The sequence below is a fragment of the Vombatus ursinus genome, unplaced genomic scaffold (assembly GCF_900497805.2).
Source record: "Vombatus ursinus unplaced genomic scaffold, bare-nosed wombat genome assembly UNPS02014832.1, whole genome shotgun sequence".
In the NCBI taxonomy this organism is placed as follows: Eukaryota; Metazoa; Chordata; class Mammalia; order Diprotodontia; family Vombatidae; genus Vombatus; species Vombatus ursinus.
The window spans coordinates 16,242,783-16,264,634 of record NW_020954610.1 but is presented as its reverse complement, the minus strand read 5'-3'; the positions used below and the strand labels follow the sequence as shown (position 1 = coordinate 16,264,634).

Genomic DNA, 21,852 nt, shown 5'->3' with positions numbered 1-21,852 from the left:
AGAAAAACTCACTGCCTGCAAAAGAAACCATTGGAAAAGAAAAGCAAGCAGGTGAATTATAATGAAGTAATGCTTTCCAGCATTTACTATATACTATGTTGTGTACCTTGCCATTAGTCTGTGTAAAATTCGAAGAGGCTGGATGAAGTTTAGTGACTATGCTGCTGTCCCAGTGTCACAAAAATGAAGCTACTCTTTTGCTTTTCCGGTTAGTTTAGATTTTAATTGCATGAAAAATCCTTGCATAGTGATAAAAGAAGAACCTGGGGAAGATGACAATAAATCTAGTTAACAAAGAGTAAATAAAATACAGATTTAAACTGAGGTCCTGGCAAACTGTAAAGGGCAGATAAGCATGTTTTTTTGTTCAGATGCTTTTTATTATAAGAATACAACTTTTAAAAATTATTGAAGTTTTAAAAGCTGGGGAAAAAGATAAAAAAAGAAAAGGCATAGTTTGGAGAAGTCTTTTAGAAGAAGAATTAGTAGGATTTATTAGAGTTTGTGGAAACAAGTGAAAGAAGGAAATTGAAGATGATTCTAATCGGATTTTTGAATCTGGTGGATTTGGAATATTCTTAATTACAATGGAGAAAATGTCTCTTCCCCAAATCCCCCATTTCAATTTCAAGTATCATCGGTACACAGATGTGGAAGTATTATAAACAGAATAATAACAATTATAGAGTGAAGGTGGGTCACCTGTGTGACCTGGGCATCATTTAACTTTTCTGGCCCTCAATTTTCTCATGTATAAAATGAGGAGTTTGGACTAGATGGTCTCTATGATTCTTTTTCAGGTCTGTACCTTATATTCTTAACTTCTTCTATAGATTCTACAGTGATAGATATACTTGAGGCATTTGAAACCACAAGAATGTATGAGTTGGACAAGTTCTTTCAGATGTAGAGAGAGCAAAGGTGTCCTAGAAGCCAAAATTAGAGTACCAAGGTGGAAAGAGAAAAATGGTCAATGCTGTGAGAGTAGTGATGTTTCTTCTTCACACTCTTTAAAAAATTGATTTACATACAAATATCCATTTCATATATGCCACTTAGGAGAGGGGAGGAATCAGATATTTTGTTTTAACCAGAGTATCTGTTTCAAAGTACCTTCTACATAGAACACTCTTGGCACATAACTAAATTTCCCCTGGAAGTAATATGGTTTCCTCTTCCATCCTACGTGGAAAAATGGAGTAAATTCTTTCTCTTTGTGAACCAAAGATATTTCTGTACTTTAAAAGAGTTTCTCATAATTGTTTCAGGAATTGATGAGCTATTGTTTTGGAAGGCAATAAGTAATCTTAATCATTTAATCAACAAGGAATAATAAATCAGCAAGGAATATTCAGATTCTACCTCTGGGACCTTTGAGTTGATAGGTATGAGCGAATGTACAAATAGGAAAAAAAGCAAAGCCAGGGGTACATTATCATTGGCAGAGCTAGGACTGAGTAAGAGCCAGAAGAGGTCTAAAATGAAGGGAAGTTTTTAGTTATAGAGCTGGAATTTCAGAGGATCAAGTAGACCAAGGTGCATTCAGATATGAAATGGGACTTGGGGAGGGGAGTTGGATTGGGTTGGACAGGGATGGGAGAGAAGGCAGCATGGGTTAGAGAAGAGGGTTTGCTCTTTACTAGTTTGGATTTCATTTCACAGGGATTAGGAATGGATGAGGATGTGACAGTTCGCTAACTGACCAAAGTGGTGGTATGGAACTCACTCAGGAAGAACCCAGTGACAGATTGTGTGTCTCTCATTTGAGCATCAGTCTAACAAAGTGTGGGAAAGCCCAGCACCATAAGGCTGGCAACTGTGTGGTGAATTATTTTTAGTCATTGCTATACTTAAGAGATTAAGACGTGCTATGAATTGCCTTGATGCAATAGAGTATGTACCTACTCCAGTGAAGTCACCGATCATTCTAAGGATCAGAGTTTACAGGGAATGGTACCTTCAACTTCATTTTTTTTTTTCAGGGGTAATAGAGAATAACTAAAACAGTTAAAATGCTTTTTCTATTTTTTTTTTCTTTTTTACCTCATCTCTACAATGTTCACATTCAATAGAGGCCAAAGTGAATGATGTGGTTCCATGGGTGTTGGACATAATTTTAAATAAGCACATTATCAGCCCTGTCCCCCATGTGAGGCAGGCTGCCTGCATCTGGCTCCTTTCCCTAGTGAAGAAGCTGAGTACTCATAAAGAAATCAAGGTAAGCAGCATTATCCATAATTGTGAGCTAGAAATATGAGCCAATTTATTGAAACCCAAGTGTGATATTTCTGATTTAGAGGTATTATAGATGGGTCACAATGTTTTATTTTTAAAATAAAAAAGGACAATGAGATATAGAGGCCATTAATCAGTCACAGTAGACTGTGTCAGAAGATGGACTTGAAGTAGGGAAGGGAATGGTCCTGGTATTTTGATAGACTTCGTGAAATGTTGAAGGTATAGTTACATTAGAAGAAGATCATGAGGAAGAAGGATTAGGCAGAGTTAGGGGTAAGTTATTTTAAAGAAAGAGAGAGAAAGAAATGCAGGATAGTACAATGACAAGATGAAGACTTATCTGAGTAGTGTTTTGCTCTTACAATCTTGCACATCAATTTAATTAGAGGTTGCTTCAAGGATATAAGTCTAGATTGGACAGTACTAAGATATTTGGCATTGTCCTAAATCCCCAATCCTGAGAGCTAGGAATAATATTTGAATGAAGTTTTATGTACCAGCAAGTAAAGTCCACTTTTTTCTTCCAGTCTCATCTCAAGGAGATTCAAAGTGCATTTGTTTCAATTCTGTCAGATAATGATGGTAAGTAGTTGGTAAATATAGGCTTTAATTCATTCTTATTAGAGAATTATTTTGTAATTCACATTTTCCCCAAATTCAAGATAGAATTTGAAGAGGAAAAGAAAATAATCTTATCTGTATTTTTAAAAAACAAATAAAATAAAAAATCTAATGTACCGATACCAAAGAAAACTAAATGTTATAGGAAAAAAAAACTTTTTCTATAAAACTTGCTCTTTTTAGAAGGGTTAGAGAAGTTGTTTCAAAATAATTCGTTTTTAAATTAAAAATTCAGCCATCACCCTTGCACTTAAAATGGAAATTTAAACTTTGGTTCTTGTTTTTATTATTTGCTTTATAATTCTAATGGCCATTGTCTTTTATTCTGCAAATGTGTTTTTACAAAAAAGAGAGAGGAAAGGAGTGCATGATGTTTCTCTTGACCTTTATGAATATTTCCTTTTACATATACTTTTTCATTGATTTTCCTTAAAATAATTTTTATATGGAAATGTTCAGATTTAGTTAAACTAGGTGAAAATCTGAATTAGATTTCCTTAGGTTATAGAAATTTGTTTCTGGGTGTAATGATTTGGGTTTGTATGTAGTGTACATATGTCCATGTCAATGTTATCTTTAATTCAGAGCTTCCAGAGACTGTATATATGTAGTACTCATTTAAAGTATCCAGTAAAATCACATACACTCATCAGGCAAACAAATTTTTTTAATGATAATAAACTCAATTATGTTGTAATACTGTGTATTCATATATATTATGACTGGTTGTCAGCTTATTTAAATAAAATTTTAACTTTTTAACATGCATTTAATATGCTTTGAATGTCTGTAAAATAACATTACTTTGTCCACATTTTTGGTAGAACTCAGCCAAGATGTTGCTTCAAAAGGCCTTGGTCTGGTTTATGAACTGGGCAGTGAACAAGATCAACAGGAACTGGTGTCCACACTTGTAGAAACATTGATGACTGGGAAAAGGTGAGGTAAATTTGAGTGTTTCAGACTGAGTACAAAGAGGGGAAATGTTAGCATGTATATATGCAGATACTTAGAAGGGAAATCTGTTGTAATGAAATAAGCTCGCATTGGAAAGACCTAGGATTCAAGATCTGCTTTTGACACCTACTGACTGGATGGCCTTGTACTAGTCCGTCCCTAAGCAGGCAGATCTTTAAGAATGTAAGTTAGAGAGAAGGTACTCTATCTGCATTTCTGGAGGAAGGTCTGGGGAGTTATCGCACTAATAAAATTCCAGGTCTGGGATGAAAAAATGCAAAAAACAATGTTCTCTGAAAGTGGGGAAATTGAACTTTCTTTTCAGTGTATATTACATAATTTCTAAATTACTTTTATTATGCTATCTAGAACACGTTAATTATTACCAAGTAGAAATGTTCAGTTAATATTGATTGCTAGAGAAAAAGGCAACAGTAAAAGGATTCAGTAGCTACTGGGAATTGGATTTGAAAAAAGCAGTAATTAAGCTCGGTTAGTAGGATGGGAGAGAGCAAGTAAACAAAAAATGACTCCAGAAGATGGTATCTTGCCATCTGTGTTAGAACAGTTGTGCTCCTACAGTTTGTGTCAGAGAGTGTAAGAAAGGACAGTGATTTTGACTATTGGTATCTGCTGTATTCTGTCTTTTTTAGGAATAAAATATTTATTCTCAGTAGTCCACAGTTCAGTGTAGTTTTAATAGAATCTGTTTTTAATGAGGCAACTTAAACGTTCTGTATTTTTTTTAGAGCTGATTAGTCAAATGAAAAATGATAAATTAACATTTGTAGATCTGGTACATAGTAAGCAGTCAAAAGTATTTGCTGCAGTACAATCAATAAACATTGGTTTGAAAAAAACTCCCATGTTAATTAATAGATTAACCAGTATGGGGGGAAAAAAATCTAAGGCCAGTTCTGTTTTCATTCTAGAACTAAGCATGAGGTTTCTGGCGAGACTGTGGTATTCCAGGGGGTATCCCTTGGCAAAACACCAGATGGGTAAGTCTAGTAGCATAGAATTCAGTCTTTTTAACTAAATATTACCACTTTTCATTGTAAATAGGTTTGTATCTGATGTTTCTTCAAAATTCCACAAACATTAGCAGAATAGGATACTCCTAAAATTGTTCTATATATGCTCTTTTATGATACAGTTAAACCTCATTATTTGGGATTTCACCAATTCTGCATTTAAAATTGTATAGTCGTCTCCCCTTCAACCTCAGTCCTCTTTTAGTTTATAAACAATTTGTTGTGTTTGTGCTGCTGTTTCTCTTCTTAGAGACCTGCTTAGGTGAAACTGCAGCCCTGCCCATGTCTCTTTCATCATTCACCAGTTTCTTCCTTCCTACTTTCCTACTGGTAGTAATCTGCTTTGCTTAGAGCCTTGCCTCAGTTTGTGTTGCAACATCAAGAAAAACCTGGTCAAAGTTTGCAGAAACTCATTCTCCATTGTTTTCCTACTCTTGAAATTCTCCCACAGCCCAGCTGTTCTCATAGCTTACCTCAAGGCAGCCTTTCCTCCTGTGCCTGATTGTTTAGTCTAATTGCTGTCTTCTCAGTAGGGCTTCCTCTCTGCCTTGTTTCTTCTTTTCCCCAACTCTCCACTCTACTAATTCTCTCTTGAGTTGCTTTTATAATTGAATTTATAATATATACTGTATCTGAAAGTAATATGAAAAATGATTGCTTTGTCACTCAGTAAATTGAATTGGCTATATTTTCCTAATAAATGTTCTTTTCTTTAATTGAATTATTAAATTTTATTGAACTGTAATGAATTTGGGATAATAGATAAAAATCTCAATGAGTATGAGTCTCTTTTTTTTAACCCAAACTCTCCATTTTTGCAAATTTAAGGAAATACACTTTCAATGAACTGTATGTATAGTATTTGCAATATCAGTGACATAAGTAGATTTTTAAAAAATAATAAATTAGGAGAAATAGATTATTGCTTTTTTCTTTTTTTCCCCCAAGCCAGGGACTCTCTACCTATAAAGAGCTTTGTTCTCTGGCAAGTGATCTTAGTCAACCAGATCTTGTTTATAAATTCATGAATTTAGCCAACCATCATGCCATGTGGAACTCTAGAAAGGTAAGCTGCTGCTCTTTATAATAAAGCAGTTTTTATTTTCTTCTAAGATAAATCTGCTACATTGACAGTTAAGGTGCTGTTAATTTCCAAAGAAATATTTGACTAGAATGCTATTTGTCAGATACTGTTCAGTTTAGGAAAACCTGTTCAGGAAAAGATACTAATTCCAGACTACTCTTATTTGAAAGTTGGTGGATATAAGATCTTGGGGAGTATTTACAGTGGCCTGTCTCTTCTGATAAAAAATGTTGTGATTCACTTTAGCATATATTTTTTCTTTTTTGTGTGTCCTTTTTAGGGAGCTGCTTTTGGTTTTAATGTGATTGCCACTAAAGCAGGTGAACAGCTGGCTCCTTTCCTGCCTCAACTGGTCCCTCGTCTTTATCGCTATCAGTTTGATCCAAATCTTGGAATACGTCAAGCTATGACAAGTATTTGGAATGCACTGGTCATTGACAAATCTATGGCAAGTATATACTAGTCAGATGTTTTAGGTCCCTTATTTCCCTAGTGTAATATATTAGATTAATTCATTGACCCAACAGACATTCGTTAAAAGAGGTAGGAGAATAGTTAAGGGATAATAAAGACAAGGAGTATGCCATGTGAGAAGCAGCCTGGTTTAATGAAAAGAGACTCTAGAGTTGAATTCAGGGCACCTGGATTGGAATTCTATCTCTGTTACCACTGGCCATTCTCTCCCTAAGCCTCAGTTTCCCTATTTGTAAAATGAGGTTAATAGTACTTGTCTCCATTTCACAGGATTACTTTGAGGAAAGTGAATTGTAAGCCCTAAAGTACTCCATATTATGTGTACTACTTTCCTCATTCCTTGTCTTAACTCTTTTTGACTCTTGAGAGCTGGCAATACTGTTCCAGTATTGAAAATCACTTGATAGGCACTTACCTATTATAATTCCTTTAAGATTTATAATTTTAAATTATCATTGAAAGACTTCTTGCAGTCCTTGTCCTTATGTATTAAAGAAACATAACTGTACAAAAATACAAAAAAGAAATTTCCTGTTTAACTAATATAGCTATCATGCTGCTCAAAAGCACTAAAAAAAAAACCTCGAAAAACCCAAAAGTCTTTTTACATAAAACAGATCAGAGATTGCATCCTGTGTTAGATTAATTGACTATCCAGCTAGTTAAAAATTTTATTAGATGTTTAGGGCCTTTACACTAAAGATGCACAGTTTTAAATTTGAAGCTTAGGATACTGAATGCCAACTTTCTGTGGCAAACCTAAAGAAAAGTAAATGATAGCAGGTATGTTGCTCAATTTTAAGTGATTTCTGACCTTCCTTTTCTTTACTAATTTAGAATAGCACTAAATGAAAAATCTTCCCTACGACAATAGCACATTCCTATTTTTTTATAAGTTAGGTCGTTACAGTGCTATGACTTTTTGTTCATGGGATAGTGTTTAATTCGGGTGGATTATGGACAATAAATGCTGTGTAGTAGAGGTGTGGACACTTTTATTGAGGGTCACAGGGGGAAACAATCGTTTCAGGTATAATTAAAGATATTTTTAAGTTAAAAATACTATTTTGACACTTTGGATCTCTAACTACATAGGTATGGGGTATTCCCTGCACATGGGGAAAGTAGGACCCACCAGATCCCATATGATTCTTTTGAATTTTAAAATATCTTTTTTTCTTATTTCATATATAACAGCAAAAAACAAATATAGATGGGAGAATAAAAAAGTTCATAATTGAAACTTTACACTTTCTTCTATTATATTACTATTTATACTATAGTAACAAAAATATTCTTTTGGCTTCTGTGACCTATCTTGAACTCTTTCTCTGTTAATTATTTTTGTGAATTTTGAGACTGTTAAAATTCTTTTATACATTGTTATCTTCAGTACGTATATTTCAATTCTGTTCTTCATTCTATATCATTTAGTATATTTAATAATCATTCATTTTTCTACTGGGAACTTCCTGTTCCTGTCTTTTAAGTAATTATTTATTAGATGTTACCCTTTTATGTTTGCATCAGTTCCTTATGAATTACAGGTGGCAGACTTATAAGAAATATTTGTCACAAATTTATGCCTGGCACAGGGTAAACATTTATAAATACTTGTTGAATTTAATGGTAGTACTCTAGATTCATTGAAATTATTATGATATGTACATAAAAAGGATATTTGGAGAACTTTACCATCATTCAGTAATCATTTTTCTTTTCACCTTTAATATTTCCTTGATGTTAATAAAAACTTCCTGTGATCATTTCCCTCCCTGTTTTACATCTCATTTAGTGGCAGTACTCAGTGAATTGTTTTTAAAAGTTAACTTTCTGTGTATGTATACATGGCAGACACCAGACTTAAAGGAAAAGTGATGTGAAACATAGCTGAGGTTAGTCTTATTCCCCTAGAAACAATTTGGGGCAGACACCAAAACTGATGAACCATAAATCTACCACAGTGTAGGAGAAGGCTGAGGCAGCTTTGCATTCTAGTCTTTGATGTTACCAGTCTTTAAATGAGAGAGAGTAATCAGAAAGTGAGTGGCAAGGGAGTATAAGAAAAAAGGTAAAAACAGCAAATAGTTCAAGAGGAAGAAAATGCAGTAAAAATAAATCAATAGAGAGGATACTGAAACTAGAAGGATTAGTTCACTAAACCCTCAACAGGCATTATAAAACCAAGGGAACTAATACCTAATGAAACAAAGAATACTGTGGAATCCCGAGAGAACAAGAAATTCCTAAATAGTCCAAAAGAGAAATTAAATCCATAAGAAGAGATATTTGAAATGAATATGTGTCAGAAGTTAAAGCTCTTAATGTAGTTTTTAAAATACTCAGGAGATTAGAAAAAAAAGAATCTAAAGTAGAGAGTTTCTGCAAAGAAGCAAGAAAGAATTTAACAAATTTGCAGTACAAAATACTTGAGTGGAAAAAATTCTGGCAAAAGAAAAGCAAAAGGCAGTAATATTAAAAACACACACACACACATGATCTCTATGCAAGCCAAAGCCATTGCCCTTAAACACAGGATGCACAGAGACAACTTTAGAGATCATAGGCCTCCCAGAAAAATGTGACAAATAAAAGTCCTAAAAAGGAAGCCCTATAGTTCAGACTCTGAGATATATAATGGTTAAATTAACAATTCTAATGACAAAGCATGTAAATGTAAAGGAAGGTAGATTTGAATAATACACAATTAGTCTATACCTGCTAGTTGTGCAAGGCAATGGAATAAGCAAAGAAGCTCAAACTACAACCAAAAATGACATACCTTGCAAACCTGAACTAGTCATCAGAAAAAGATGTACATTCAACAGAGGAGAGACACTTGGCAGAATTAAAAATAAAAAGACATGAACAGAATATTCACTATGCAAACATCTAAAACATAAACAAAGAAGAAGGTAAATAAGTATAATCACTAAAGAAACAATAAGGCATGAAATAAGTTACTCCATGTAGAGAGGTTACTTAAAGGGAAAAAAAACCCTGAACTTCAAGATGAAAAAAGTCCACAAGGAAATAAATCTGTAAATGGAATTTAAAAGGAAAAGAGAAGTGAAGGTAGAGGAACAGAATTGGAGCACCATGGAATTAAGCCCAGAAACCCCCTTAGAGATAATACAAGTTATTTAATGGGACAAAATTGCAGAGTAGGTGAGTACATAAAAAGGGAGAACTTAGTACATAATAAACACCATTGAAGTGCATGGGTGAACTGAAACAAAAGCTTTAATCTCTATACAAAGAAGGACTGCAGAAGCATGGAAGAGATGGCAGAGGTAGTATTAAAATTGGTGTGATGAGAAAAGGGGGTCTCTTTGAAAAATATTCTCATGGCGAAGTAATCTATGCCTGTGATGGGACATAGGGATTTCATGTTGGTTTAATTTGGGTGAAGTTGGTTTATTAGAAGACCTTGTCTTTCAGAGAGGGTTGTGCCTTTTTGAACAACATTCAGGCCCAAGAGAAGAGGGAGTATGACATGTGAGTTCCTAAGGGCAGCTGGTACCCAGACTAGTAGGAAGGTTCGTAGTCGTAGATATAAGTTGTCACAGCCAATAAGAACAGAACAATCATGAGGAGAATATAATGTGTTGGATTTTGGACACAGGGTTATTTCTACCATAGGACCCTACATCCATCCACATTACTTTCTTCACAAATTGATATTTCTAAGAGTGATAAAGAACAGAAAAACCTCCAACATGGGACAAGGTCTATGTTAAAAAAAAAAATAGTATAGAAATTGGTTAAAAATAGAGCTTAAATCAGGTACTTGAGAAATTAATTCCATGAGGAACACAAAGAAATTATCAAAGAAATAATTAAGGATATAGACTCTTAATCAGAAAATAAAATGTCCAGTTTGACAGGAATGGAAGAAAATTAATCAAGAGCATAAAAGAAATTCTTATAGAAAGATGCAGGTTTGAAAAACTAACAAAAGCAGCAAGGAAGGAAAGAGTAAATATTCTGAACTCATGATGTAACTGTGGGTTGCAGGTGGGGGAGGGGAGGAAAAGATAGAAAAAATTATAAATAAAAAAAAAATCTAAGTAAAACCTTTCAACTAGGGAAAGAGTTGACAAACAGAACTGGAATCTGAGGGAGGTGGCGAAAGAGTCTGTGGGCATAAAATTGCCTCAAAATAGTTTAACCAAAATTAGCCATAAGGAGATTTTTAAAAAAATAACTTTCAGGAAAGCAGTCCTAGAGGTGAAAATTGAGGAAACCTTAAACCTAACTCTCATAACTTTAAATGTGGGCTAAACAAGCCAATAAAGTGAAAGAAAGAATGGCAGAATGGATAAGAAAACTCATAAACTACTGCTTACAAGAAACATCGAAAAAGCAAAGATATACATAGATTCAAAATGAGAGATTCCAACAGAATTTACTAGAAAAGTGAATGAAAAAAGCAAGTGGAACCCTAGGTATTCCAATATCAATATATGCCAACATGTAATCAAGTATATGTCAAATATCATAAGATCTAAATTAGAAAATTAAATTACAGAAAGATATAGTAACACAATAATAGTAAGAGACCACAACATTCTTCTTTCAGTGCTGGGCAAATTTAACAGAAAGATAAGTAAAAGGGAAAATAGAGACCTCAACAAACTATCAGAATTTAGAACTAAAAGATTTATGGAATCTTTTGAATATAATTACTAGGGAATGTATATACAATCTTTCAGTGCAGTGTGACTGTTTTATGAAACTAGACCATGTTTCAGGAATAGGAATGTTGCAAATAAATGTAAAAAATCAGAAACACTAAGCACGTGCTCTCTAGACCATATCACAATAAAAATAGTACTCAGTTCAGGTAGCAAAATCAAAAACGCAGATCTAATTAAAACTTAACAGTAAAATGTTAGTAGTGAATGGGTTAAATATGAGATCATAGAAACAATAACAAATCATAATAAACAATAACATCATTTTAATAAGATAAGAGCATCTAAAGGCATAATGATAGTCAAAAATGAGATAAAATTATTCCTATTAGCTGGAGACTTTTTGATTTACTTAGATAATACTAGGGGTTAAGTAGAAAAGCTAATTGATACAGTTGCTGTAATAGCTTCAATAAAATTTTAAGCTCTAAAGTAAACCCATAAAAATAAACAGCATTTTAACAATAACAACGAAATCCGAAAGGGAACAATGGAAAGGAAAAATCTCAAAATGCATAAAATATCTGGAAGTTAATCTATCAAAATGCAGCAAAAAACTTCCATAACCAGAAAAATAATTAAGTCTTCATGGCTAGGCTATGCCAATATAATAAAAATTACAATACTGCCAGAGTTAATCCCATAACCAATTAGATTACTAAAGGAATAAGGACTTTACAAGAGTAAATAAATTTATTTGGAAGAACAAAAGATCTAGAAAAATAAAAGGAAATAGTTTTAAAAGTAGGAATGCAAGGGGGTGTGGGGAGAGAAGCACTCCTAGACCTCAAGCTATATTATAAAGCAGTAGTCAACAAAACCATTTGATGCTGGTTAAAAAATAGATGGATCAGTGGAACAGATTAGACAAAGAAGAATTAGAAATAAGTTAAGTTTGATAAACTTGAAAATATCAGTTACTTAGGAAGAACTCACTATATGACAAGAATTATTGGCAAAACTGGAAATTAGCCTACCATTACAATAAATTAAAAATGCCATGACTTGAAAAATAATTTAAAAGAGAAGTATATCATAACCTTTTATAGCTATGAAGAAGAGGAAATTCTTAAATATGGAGCAATTAGAAAAGAAAAGTAAATCTGATTACATGAAATTAAAAGGTCTTTGAACAAAATTAAAGAAATTAGGATAAGGAGGGGAACAGTCAAATGGGATAAAATCTTTGTTATCAAATATTTATAACAGTGCCTGTGTCCAATATGCAAGCTGGATCGATAATTCACAAATATTTTATGACCAAAAACCATTTTCTTGTAGATAAGTGGTCAAAAGATATGAACAAACAGATCACAAAAGAGGAATCACAGAGTGTTCATAACTAAATGAAATAATGTTCCAACAAACGAATAATAAGAGAGATTGAAATTAAAAGAACAGTTGAATTTCACCACATACCCAGCAATTGTCAAAGATGACAAAATATGGGAATAGTCACTGCTGGAGAGGTTATGAAAAGACAAGCACATTAGCATGTTGTTAGTAGAGCTGTGAATTGGTCCAACCATCCTGAAAAGGTTCTATGCCTCCAGCAGAGTTTTTTAAGAAAACAACCAATTTTTTGTTCCCTTTGCAGTCATTACCATCTTCAGTTCCCTCTGATCTCTGGTATATATGATTCTTTTCATAAGCCTGTATCACTCATTTGAATTTGTATTGTTACCCACCTTTGCTTTCATCTTTATGCTGGTTCTTTTAAAAAAAAAATCTAAGTTGGTTGATGAGTTCCTAGTGTCTCCCCATTTGACTCTAGACAGCACCCCCTTTGTTCTCATGATATAATTTGTATTCGTGTCAGAATTTCATTCTTAAGAAATTCTTTTCCACCTTGGGTCAACTTGCCCTGTAGAATTTTATCAGCTGTTTTTGTTGTTCTTCAGGTGTTTCAGTTGTGTCTGACTCTTCATGACCTTATTTGGGGTTTACTTGGCAGAAATACTGGAGTGGTTTGCTCTTTCCTTCTCCAGTTCATTTTACAGATGAGGAAACTGAGGCAAACAGGGTTAAGTGACTTGCCCAGTGTCACACAGCTAGTAAGTGTCTGAGGCCAGATTTGAACTTGGGAAGATGAGTCTTCCTGACTCTAGCCCAGCCTTCTATCCACTCCAACACCTAGCTGCCCTGTCATTGGCTGTAAGTCTATCCAACAGAGAGTTTATATGATTTCTCATAATCTAGGATACATGTCAATAACATAGTAATGATGCTTGGCAACATAGAAAGAAGGTAGGAATTTTAATACTATTTGCTGTTGTCTCACTTTTGTCCTTATTTTAACTTTTTTTTTTTCTGTCAGGTGGATAAATATTTGAAAGAAATTCTTCAAGATCTAATTAATAGCCTGACTAGCAATATGTGGCGAATTCGAGAATCCAGGTATTATATTTTAAAATAAGATTTGTTATAGTCAATTCAGAAATGAGCCTGTATGTACTAAAAGAATAAAATTAGAATAAAATATATAATTCCATATATTTGGCTGAGACAATTAGGAGATAACTTTTTCTTAAAAGTCATGCATCATTTATGTGAAGGTAATGGATCAAAAAATTATGAGTTTTTTCTTCACCTAAAAACTGGATTATACCTAAGATCTACAGTAGCTTGGTTTTCTATGGAGGCATGAATATCAGTTAATTGTCATCATTCATGACATTTTAGGTTAGTCTAGACCAGGGGTCTAAGTAGGGAAAATAGATAATGTATCCCTTTTCAGAATGGGGAGATTTTGTCATTATTTTCCTGTGTAGTCTAATAAAGTTGCTCATCTATTTGGATTACATATTTGAATCTTTGTTTGCAGCTGTTTAGCTTTGAATGACTTACTAAGAGGAAGAGCATTAGATGATATCATTGATAAACTTCCAGAAATATGGGAAACACTCTTTAGAGTACAAGATGATATTAAGGTACTTGGGTTTATATTAAAATACACTTCAATTGGTTTCGTAGAGAATTTCAGACTTAAAAAATGTAAGATCATTGTCATTTAAGAAATAGGTACTGTATTGCACGCAATGTTGGGGAGGAGGGAGGGGAGGGAAGCGGAGAAAATTTAAAACTCAAAAGCTTATGGAAGTGAATGTTGAAAATTGAAAATAAGTTAATTTAAAAATTTTTTTAAATGAAATAGGTACTATAGTAGAAATGTGTGTTTTCTAATATTGTGGTGTGCCTTTTATGGAGTAGTCAGTTTTGTAATTTCCCAAGATCGTTGCAACTCTATATTCATTGAAACCTATCAGTGCTACAAATGTGTTCTTTAATCTTAAAAGTTTGGTCACTATGCACATTGTCAGTATAGATGAGATCCTATGTAATATGATTGACTGTGTAATAGGGTTGACTCATGAGATATATGCAGAACACATTGAAATAAATTCCAAAGTAACACTATTATGATAAGTTCCATAATTAGATCAGTTCCATCTATATGCCTTTGATAAGACACATGAATCATAGATATTATGAGTTGCTCTAGAAAGTAGAACTTCCAGATTTGCCTGTAATATAGAACTTCATCAGTATAACAAATATATTGATTATTTAGTATGTACATTTCAAGTTGATTAAGAGTCTCTGCTTTATAAAAATATAGAAGGAATATTCAATCTATTTGTGATTAGAGGGTTAAAATAATATAAATTAACTCTAATACAAAGCAGAGGGCAACTAGGTAGCTCAGTGGATAGAACATCAAGAATGTTCTGGAATCAGAAGGACCTGAGTTTAAATCCAGCCTCAGATACTATTTGTGTGACCCTGGGCAAGTCACTTAACTCTGTATGCTTGAAGTGGCAAATCAGTTGTGTATCTTTGCCAAAAAAACCCCAAATGAGGTCATGTAGAGTCGAACATTACTGAAAAGACTTAACATTACAAAGCAGAATATTATAGCCATGAGAAGAGAACAGACAAAATGCTTTGGGGGGTTCAAAGGAATAGAAAGTATATCTAATTGTCCAGAATAAGATTCTTAGAAAGCCTTTGGGCTTTCCCTTAAAGGATAGGTAGGGTTTTGACAAGGTAAGGGAATCTGAAGTTGTGGAAACAATATAATCAATCACATGGAGGAATGGGTTCTGTGTGTTTTGAGGGAGTAATGAAAAGAGTATAGATTTGCTTGACAGGGGAGTTGCAGGATATAAGGCTGAAAAAATGGGTTTGGTCCCTGTTCAGTATTGGACCTTGAATGCCAGACTGAGGAATTAGGACTTTATTGTTTAGATAATGGAGAGCTATTGAAGTTTTTTTTTGAATAGAGCAATGAAACCAGAGCTGGGCAAGAGTGTGTTGAGACTTGTGACATGAAGACAAGTTAGGAAGCTGTTGAAATATAGGTAAGAGGTAATGAGGGCCTGAATTGAGGTTTATAACAGTGGTGATTTTAAAGCAAAGAAGGATGTAATATAGTAGACATCTGCGTCTACATGTTCTAACCTGTAGGACTTGATAATCAATTAGATGAGAAAGGCAAGGGAAATGAGGAGTCATAGATTTTAGAATTCAAGCCTAGATGACTAGAACAATAAAGTAAGCAAGGGAAACAGTATGATGACTTAAGTTTTAAACATGTTGAGTTTGAAGTGTTAGCATAACATTGAAGGGGGCTTGTCAGGCAGGTAGTTGGCAAGACTGATCTTAGGAAAGAGGTAGCCTGAGCTGATTTAGAAATATTCCCACCTAGTAGTTGAAACTATGACATTGCTTGAGATGGTTAAACGAAAGCAGCACCATGAAGGCACTTTAGAAGTCTGAACAAGGAGAGGCTGTGAGGCTCTTTGCCAGAATGGTGCATCAGGTGGCAGAAACTGAGGGGAGAGCCAACCCACAGGCACTAATTCAGTCCCTGCTGTGTGCCAAGTGTCCCAATAGGAGGAAGAGAATTTGTTTTGGATGAGGATTGAAAATGAAAGGTGAGATAGGGCAAATAACAGTTCAACAATTATCTTAGTAATTTAAAGGGTGGAGCATTGAGTGATGGTGAGTAAGTAGAGGTTGCAATTATAGACTATGCTTTGAATCAGTTTGGCAATGAAAAGAAAGAAGGAGAAATTATATCTGGAAGGGTATATCTGGTCAAAGGCAAAGGCTCTTTTTTTAAGGGTAGAGGAGACAGGAATAAAATCAGATGCAGGCAGCAGCTTATATAATGTAGATAGAAGAAAGATGTGGTTATTAATGGTGAAAGATCCCAGAGGAGGCAGGAGAAGTTAGGACAGTAATCTTGAGTCAAACTGGAGTATTAAACCTTGGCAAGGAGGAAGGGAAATTCTTTCTCAGGGACAGAAGTGAAGGAAGTAGGATAATATAGAGGGATTTTTGAGGTGAGTGGAGAAGTGTAAATAAAACCATCACATGACCTTAATTTTCTCCTTAAAATAGGATAAAGTAGTCTATAGATTGGGGGTGGGATGTGGTGTTGTATTAAGATTCGTTGGATTGAGAGGGAAGTGGAAAAGGTCTGAAATAACTAATGTGAGAAATTCAATAAGTCATTTGATGAACTAGTTGCATAAATATGTTCATACTCATTTTATAGTACATTTAATTTCATTTTTTATTAAAAACAGATGAATTATATTTAATGATGTAAAAATTTGAGTTTGTAATACATTTTCTGAAACATACTGTTTCAGAAACATACATTTCTGAAACAAAAGTCTGTGACTTTCCTCCCATAGTGCTTCTGTATAAGCACTATTTCTTCTTCCTGGTGAAAATTTAAATTTGCACAAACCTTAATTTGGGGAGAGATACGTGCATTACAGTATTAGGTCCAAGTAAGTATTCCTCAGCTAACTCATACATGATGTTAACCTTTTCTTTTTAGGAATCTGTACGAAAAGCAGCAGAACTAGCCTTGAAAACTTTAAGCAAGGTGAAAACTCTTTATCTTATTGATATATTTGGGTATACATGTAGTAGAGAAAAAAAAGCATTTTTTTTTGTCTCAAATGACTCTTTTGTTGTAAAGCTGTTTATTTGATTTTTTAAAAATATTTATCAGTGATTTAATTATGAGAGAGGTGTTACAACATTCAAATACAGATATTCATCTAACAACACCTGAAATCTAATAATCCATAGTTAAAAGATCAATTGTTTCACCTTAGGATAAAGAAGTTTTCTTGGTACGTTTAAATTTAAGTTTAAAATTGAATATTTGTTCAATTTTGAAGAATTCATTTCTTACTTAAATCAAGGAGCAGCTATCTCCTTGTCATTTCTTAATGACATTTAGACCTAAAACTGTCCATCATGTTATCTCATATTTGAAACAAGTACAATAATGCAATTTCCCTAACTCTAATTTAAGCTTGCTTTTCTTAAGAGAAATTAGTCATTACAGGAGATGCTTTAAAAAGCATTTCTTAATGTGGCCTGTTTTAATGAAGGGATTAAACTTTCTTAGTATATGTCCCTTTTGAAATCTATGGAACATCAAGTTAGTTTGACTGTGTTTTAATTTGATTCTACATTTTTTTTAAATGCTTGTTTTAAAGGTTTTTATAACCTATGTTGTACTTACATATATTCTGTGCTTTTTTCAAATATAGACATGTGTTTTTAAGTCCACCAGTCTGTTTATCATTCTTCACATTGTACATATCAATCACATCAGCAGCCTTCGCTTTTGTTGCTGCTTCCTTGACAGTAATCTATTTGGAATAGAAAAACCAACGAGTTTGTCAGAAGTGCTGGCATTTTTAATGTTTTTCTTCTGAAAAGAGGAAATTTTAAGTAGTCACTATAAAACTAACCTTTAGAATAATAAAGGAACAGAAATGAACATAGCATGTTCATGAGCATGTTCAGGTTCTTTCCTGGTACTCATATATACGATGTAGTTTTCAGCCTTCTCTTACATAATTTTTACCTACCAGACTCTTAATAAAGCCTTGATTGTAATTCTGTCAGGGCATGTTCATATCAGGTTTAGAATTTATGGGGTGCATTTTTAACTTTTATTCTCAAAATATTAGAAATATGGTATAAATGAATAAATATTTCTAGGCAATGTTAGCTTGCGTTTTGACTTAACATATCCTTTGAGATAATTCTAAAGCTGATATATCAGCCTACAATTTCTTCTCTGTATAGTTTAGATAACAAAAGAAATTAAATCAGCATTTCTTGTTTTGAGTTTACTCTTCACTGTTATGGGTTATAACCATGTAAGCCATTGACTGATTACAAGGTTGAGATGACTGTATTAATTCAAGGGAGCTGTTTTGTTTTTCTTTAAAATGGAAAATTATTTACTTTTTAAAAGTAGGTCAACTGATTTGGCCCTTAGTTATTAATTATGGTAGTTTGTCAGATGAGTGCTGTTAGGTAAGAATCTGAAGTCCCTTTCACTGATTTCTGTTCTATTTATATGTGAGGTTTGTGTGAAAATGTGTGACCCTTCCAAAGGAACAGCTGGCCAGAGAACCATTGCTGTCCTTTTGCCCTGCCTACTTGACAAAGGAATGATGAGCACTGTGACTGAAGTTCGAGCCCTCAGGTTTGTTCTCTCTTGTTTCCATGAAACAAATATATTTAATCTACATGCCTGGTACATTGAGATGACAGAAGATACAGCTAGAATTGTCTCATATTAAATTGGTGAATGGCTTGTATACTTTCTTAGATAAATTAATCAAGTAGCAAGCATTTATTAAGCACCTACTGTGTAGCATGCGCTGTGCTAGGTGCTGGAGATACAAATTTGAAGAATAAAACAATCCCTGCTCTCAAGGAGTCTTACATTTTGTTAGATACCTATCGTTAAAACATTTGATAATGAAGTTGGGATAGTTTTTAGAAGTGAACCAAGAGAATTTGAGAAAAGACATAGGGCAAAATTGACATTCATACAAAACCCTGTATCCTTCTACATCAGTGCATACATTTCTTTATGAATAGGAATAGGAACTGAATCTGTGAGTTTATTGGTATATAAAACATCTCTATGAGTAAACTCTTTTTACCAATGCCTTTCAGCACCTTTTTTTGCAACTTAGTATTAGAGAGTTACCTTGTGCATTGAGAGGGTGAGTGACTTGCCTAGGGTCACACATCCAGGGTGAGTCCGTTTTCTTGACCCTGAGGACAGGTTTTCCCTATGTCATACTCTTATTGGAAAATTTGGCTTCTATTTTAGTTGCACATTCCCTGTCAGTGTGTTGCCTTTGCTTACAAGTAGGTTCTCTTGTTACTAAACAGCTCCCTTGGAATTATGTATCTTGTGGATTGGTAAACTCACTGGCAAATTAAATCGTCTAGAATTTAAACTGTGTGCTGTAGTATGCTCCAAGAAAACCTCATTTACACATATATATATTTGTAAAGATTATTGAGGTTGAAACTCATAAATGAAGGATTCAGGCATTTTATAATGCTTTCTCAGAGGCTTTTAAAAATAGTCTTTTGGGGGGCAGCTAGGTGGCACGGTGGATAGAACACCAGCCCTGGAGTCAGGAGGACCTGAGTTCAAATCCAGCCTCAATACATGATACTCACTAGCTGTGTGACCCTGGGCAAGTCACTTAACCCCAGTTGCCTCGCAAAAAAAAAATAGTCTTTTGTAAAACTAAGTTCTGTGGGCATCATGCAGAAATATTCTTGATTTGGTCATCTGAAACACTTTTGAATGGAAAATCAGGACAAGTTATTTAATACTTTATTGGGAATACTATAACATAAAGTAAATAAGTAATACTAGGACACTTTATTTTGCGAAGAATAGGAAAAATACTGTTTGGATTAACAGTTTTACAAGCAGGAAGGACTTGGTCTGTTCTATTTTAAATTCATCTTGTTCTGTGAATCTTAAAAATAATTGAATTAATTTCGGCATATTTGACAGCTTTCGTGTAGCAAAATAAGTATTATAGAAGCAAGACAGTGTTCTGCATTTGTGTATTTAATAGGGAAAGATTAGGAGACTTGTAGGAGATTACGTTCTAAGAGGTCTTAGGAAAGCTCCTGTTACAATGTAGTCTCAAAAATAGCAGTTGAAATCCCAGAAAGAAGCAGAACTGAGGGAAATCCTCAGAAGAAAATTGAACTTGCCCAAAGTATTAAACAAACTTTAAGAGATCTAATGTGATGAAAAAAATATTGAATCAAAAAAGGAGAAACAAAAATATCAGAAGACAGACATAAAAACAAATTTATAACATAATAAAATGCATGATAAATAGATTGAGGAAGTTAAAGGAAGAAATGCAATAAAAAGAGGAAATTAAGAGACTGGGAATGCCACTGAATCTTAGAAAGAAGGACATGATGTAATTTAGCAGTTTAGAAACTGGTTTGAGAAAAACTACAATAGTAATAAAAATGAATTGTTATATTGGAGGACAGAATGGCAAAACCTAGTTCAAATGGAAAAATAAATCCAGATAATAACTAGAAAAGTATTGGAAAGTGATGCCCATGAAAGTAACAGATGTAGAAGACAGCTGATGAAGGGGGTACTTCAGGATTATTAGTGTTCCCAAAAGATAAATTGAAAGAAGCTAACAATTTAAATAAAGTGCCAAGTAAATTCGATTTGATGGATGTAGAAAAAGCACAGAATATACTTTTTTTCTCCAAATACACATTGAACAGTCACAAAAAAATTGATCTCATAGGGTCATTAGGACCTTGAAATGTATTGTTAAAATGTACCTTAAAGATTATGGAGTCCAAACTCCTCATTTTACAAATGCAGAAACTTAAGTCACAGAATATAGTAATGTAAACTTTCCCAGAGTCATGTAGGTATGAAATGAATTAAACTAAGAATTAAACACTAGTTTCTGAATTCCAGATCTGGTGCTCTTTCTACTATACCACTACCACTCTGTATTAAAAGAAAATCATACTGCTTCAAAGAGAGTAATGATATCCATCCAGCATATCAAAATGTATGCAATGCAGACAAAATACTACTTTACTCAGAGACAAATTCATAGCCGTGCATGCTTAGATTAGAAGAAAAGTAAAAAGAAGAGCTAACAAGTTTTTGTTGTTAAGTAGGTTAGAAAATGAACATAATAATACACCAAAAACAAGCATGAAGGAAACTATCAAGATAAATCACTAAACTAGATAATATAACAGTTTAAATGAGAAATATAATTAAGATCTGATTTTTAAAATACTAAAATTTGCTAATTTTGTATTCAAAAAGAGAGAAAAATCAAATGTCAATAAGAAACAAGAAAAGGAAGACCACAATGAATCCAAAAGAAATTAAGACAGCTGTCAAATTTATTTTATGTAACTGTGTGAAGGACTCATGGTTTCATGGTTTTCTTCGTCATCAGAGAACTCCTTCCCCTGGTACAAATTGAGAAGTCCTAGAGAATACTAGAGGCTAAATGACATGCTGAGGTACACACAGCTATACTAACAGAAAATTTTAATAGATGAATATTTATAAAAATATAAAATACTGAATTTGAAATATCAGGAAATAGATAACTTATGCAAACCAGTCTCCGAAGGGAGATAAAATACAGGTTTTTTTATGAGCCTATCATTAAATATGCTATTATCAAAAGTAAATTTTCAGACATTCAAAGAACAAATAATTCTTATATATGCTGTTAGCAGACATAGGAAAAGGAAATATTCTTCCTCATATTTTCTAGGAGACAAAACGTTTTTAATTTCCAAATCTAACAGATAAAGCAAAACAAAAGGAAGTTTGATCAGATATCTTTAATAAATATGTAAAACATTAAAT

The 21,852-nt window shown here is 33.5% G+C and overlaps 1 protein-coding gene across 3 annotated transcripts in view; it reads left to right on the top strand.

The window, feature by feature from the left end:
* ECPAS (Ecm29 proteasome adaptor and scaffold) overlaps nucleotides 1-21,852 on the top strand; it is a 158,156-nt gene that overhangs the window by 120,121 nt on the left and 16,183 nt on the right. For all 3 annotated transcript variants that reach the window (XM_027839069.1, XM_027839068.1, XM_027839066.1), the window contains 10 exons: nucleotides 2,073-2,218; nucleotides 2,766-2,820; nucleotides 3,684-3,798; nucleotides 4,749-4,817; nucleotides 5,799-5,916; nucleotides 6,215-6,382; nucleotides 13,423-13,502; nucleotides 13,930-14,035; nucleotides 16,960-17,007; nucleotides 18,515-18,636. In XM_027839069.1, coding sequence (XP_027694870.1) covers nucleotides 2,073-2,218; nucleotides 2,766-2,820; nucleotides 3,684-3,798; nucleotides 4,749-4,817; nucleotides 5,799-5,916; nucleotides 6,215-6,382; nucleotides 13,423-13,502; nucleotides 13,930-14,035; nucleotides 16,960-17,007; nucleotides 18,515-18,636 — 1,027 coding nt within the window. The remainder of the gene's footprint in view (nucleotides 1-2,072; nucleotides 2,219-2,765; nucleotides 2,821-3,683; nucleotides 3,799-4,748; nucleotides 4,818-5,798; nucleotides 5,917-6,214; nucleotides 6,383-13,422; nucleotides 13,503-13,929; nucleotides 14,036-16,959; nucleotides 17,008-18,514; nucleotides 18,637-21,852) is intronic.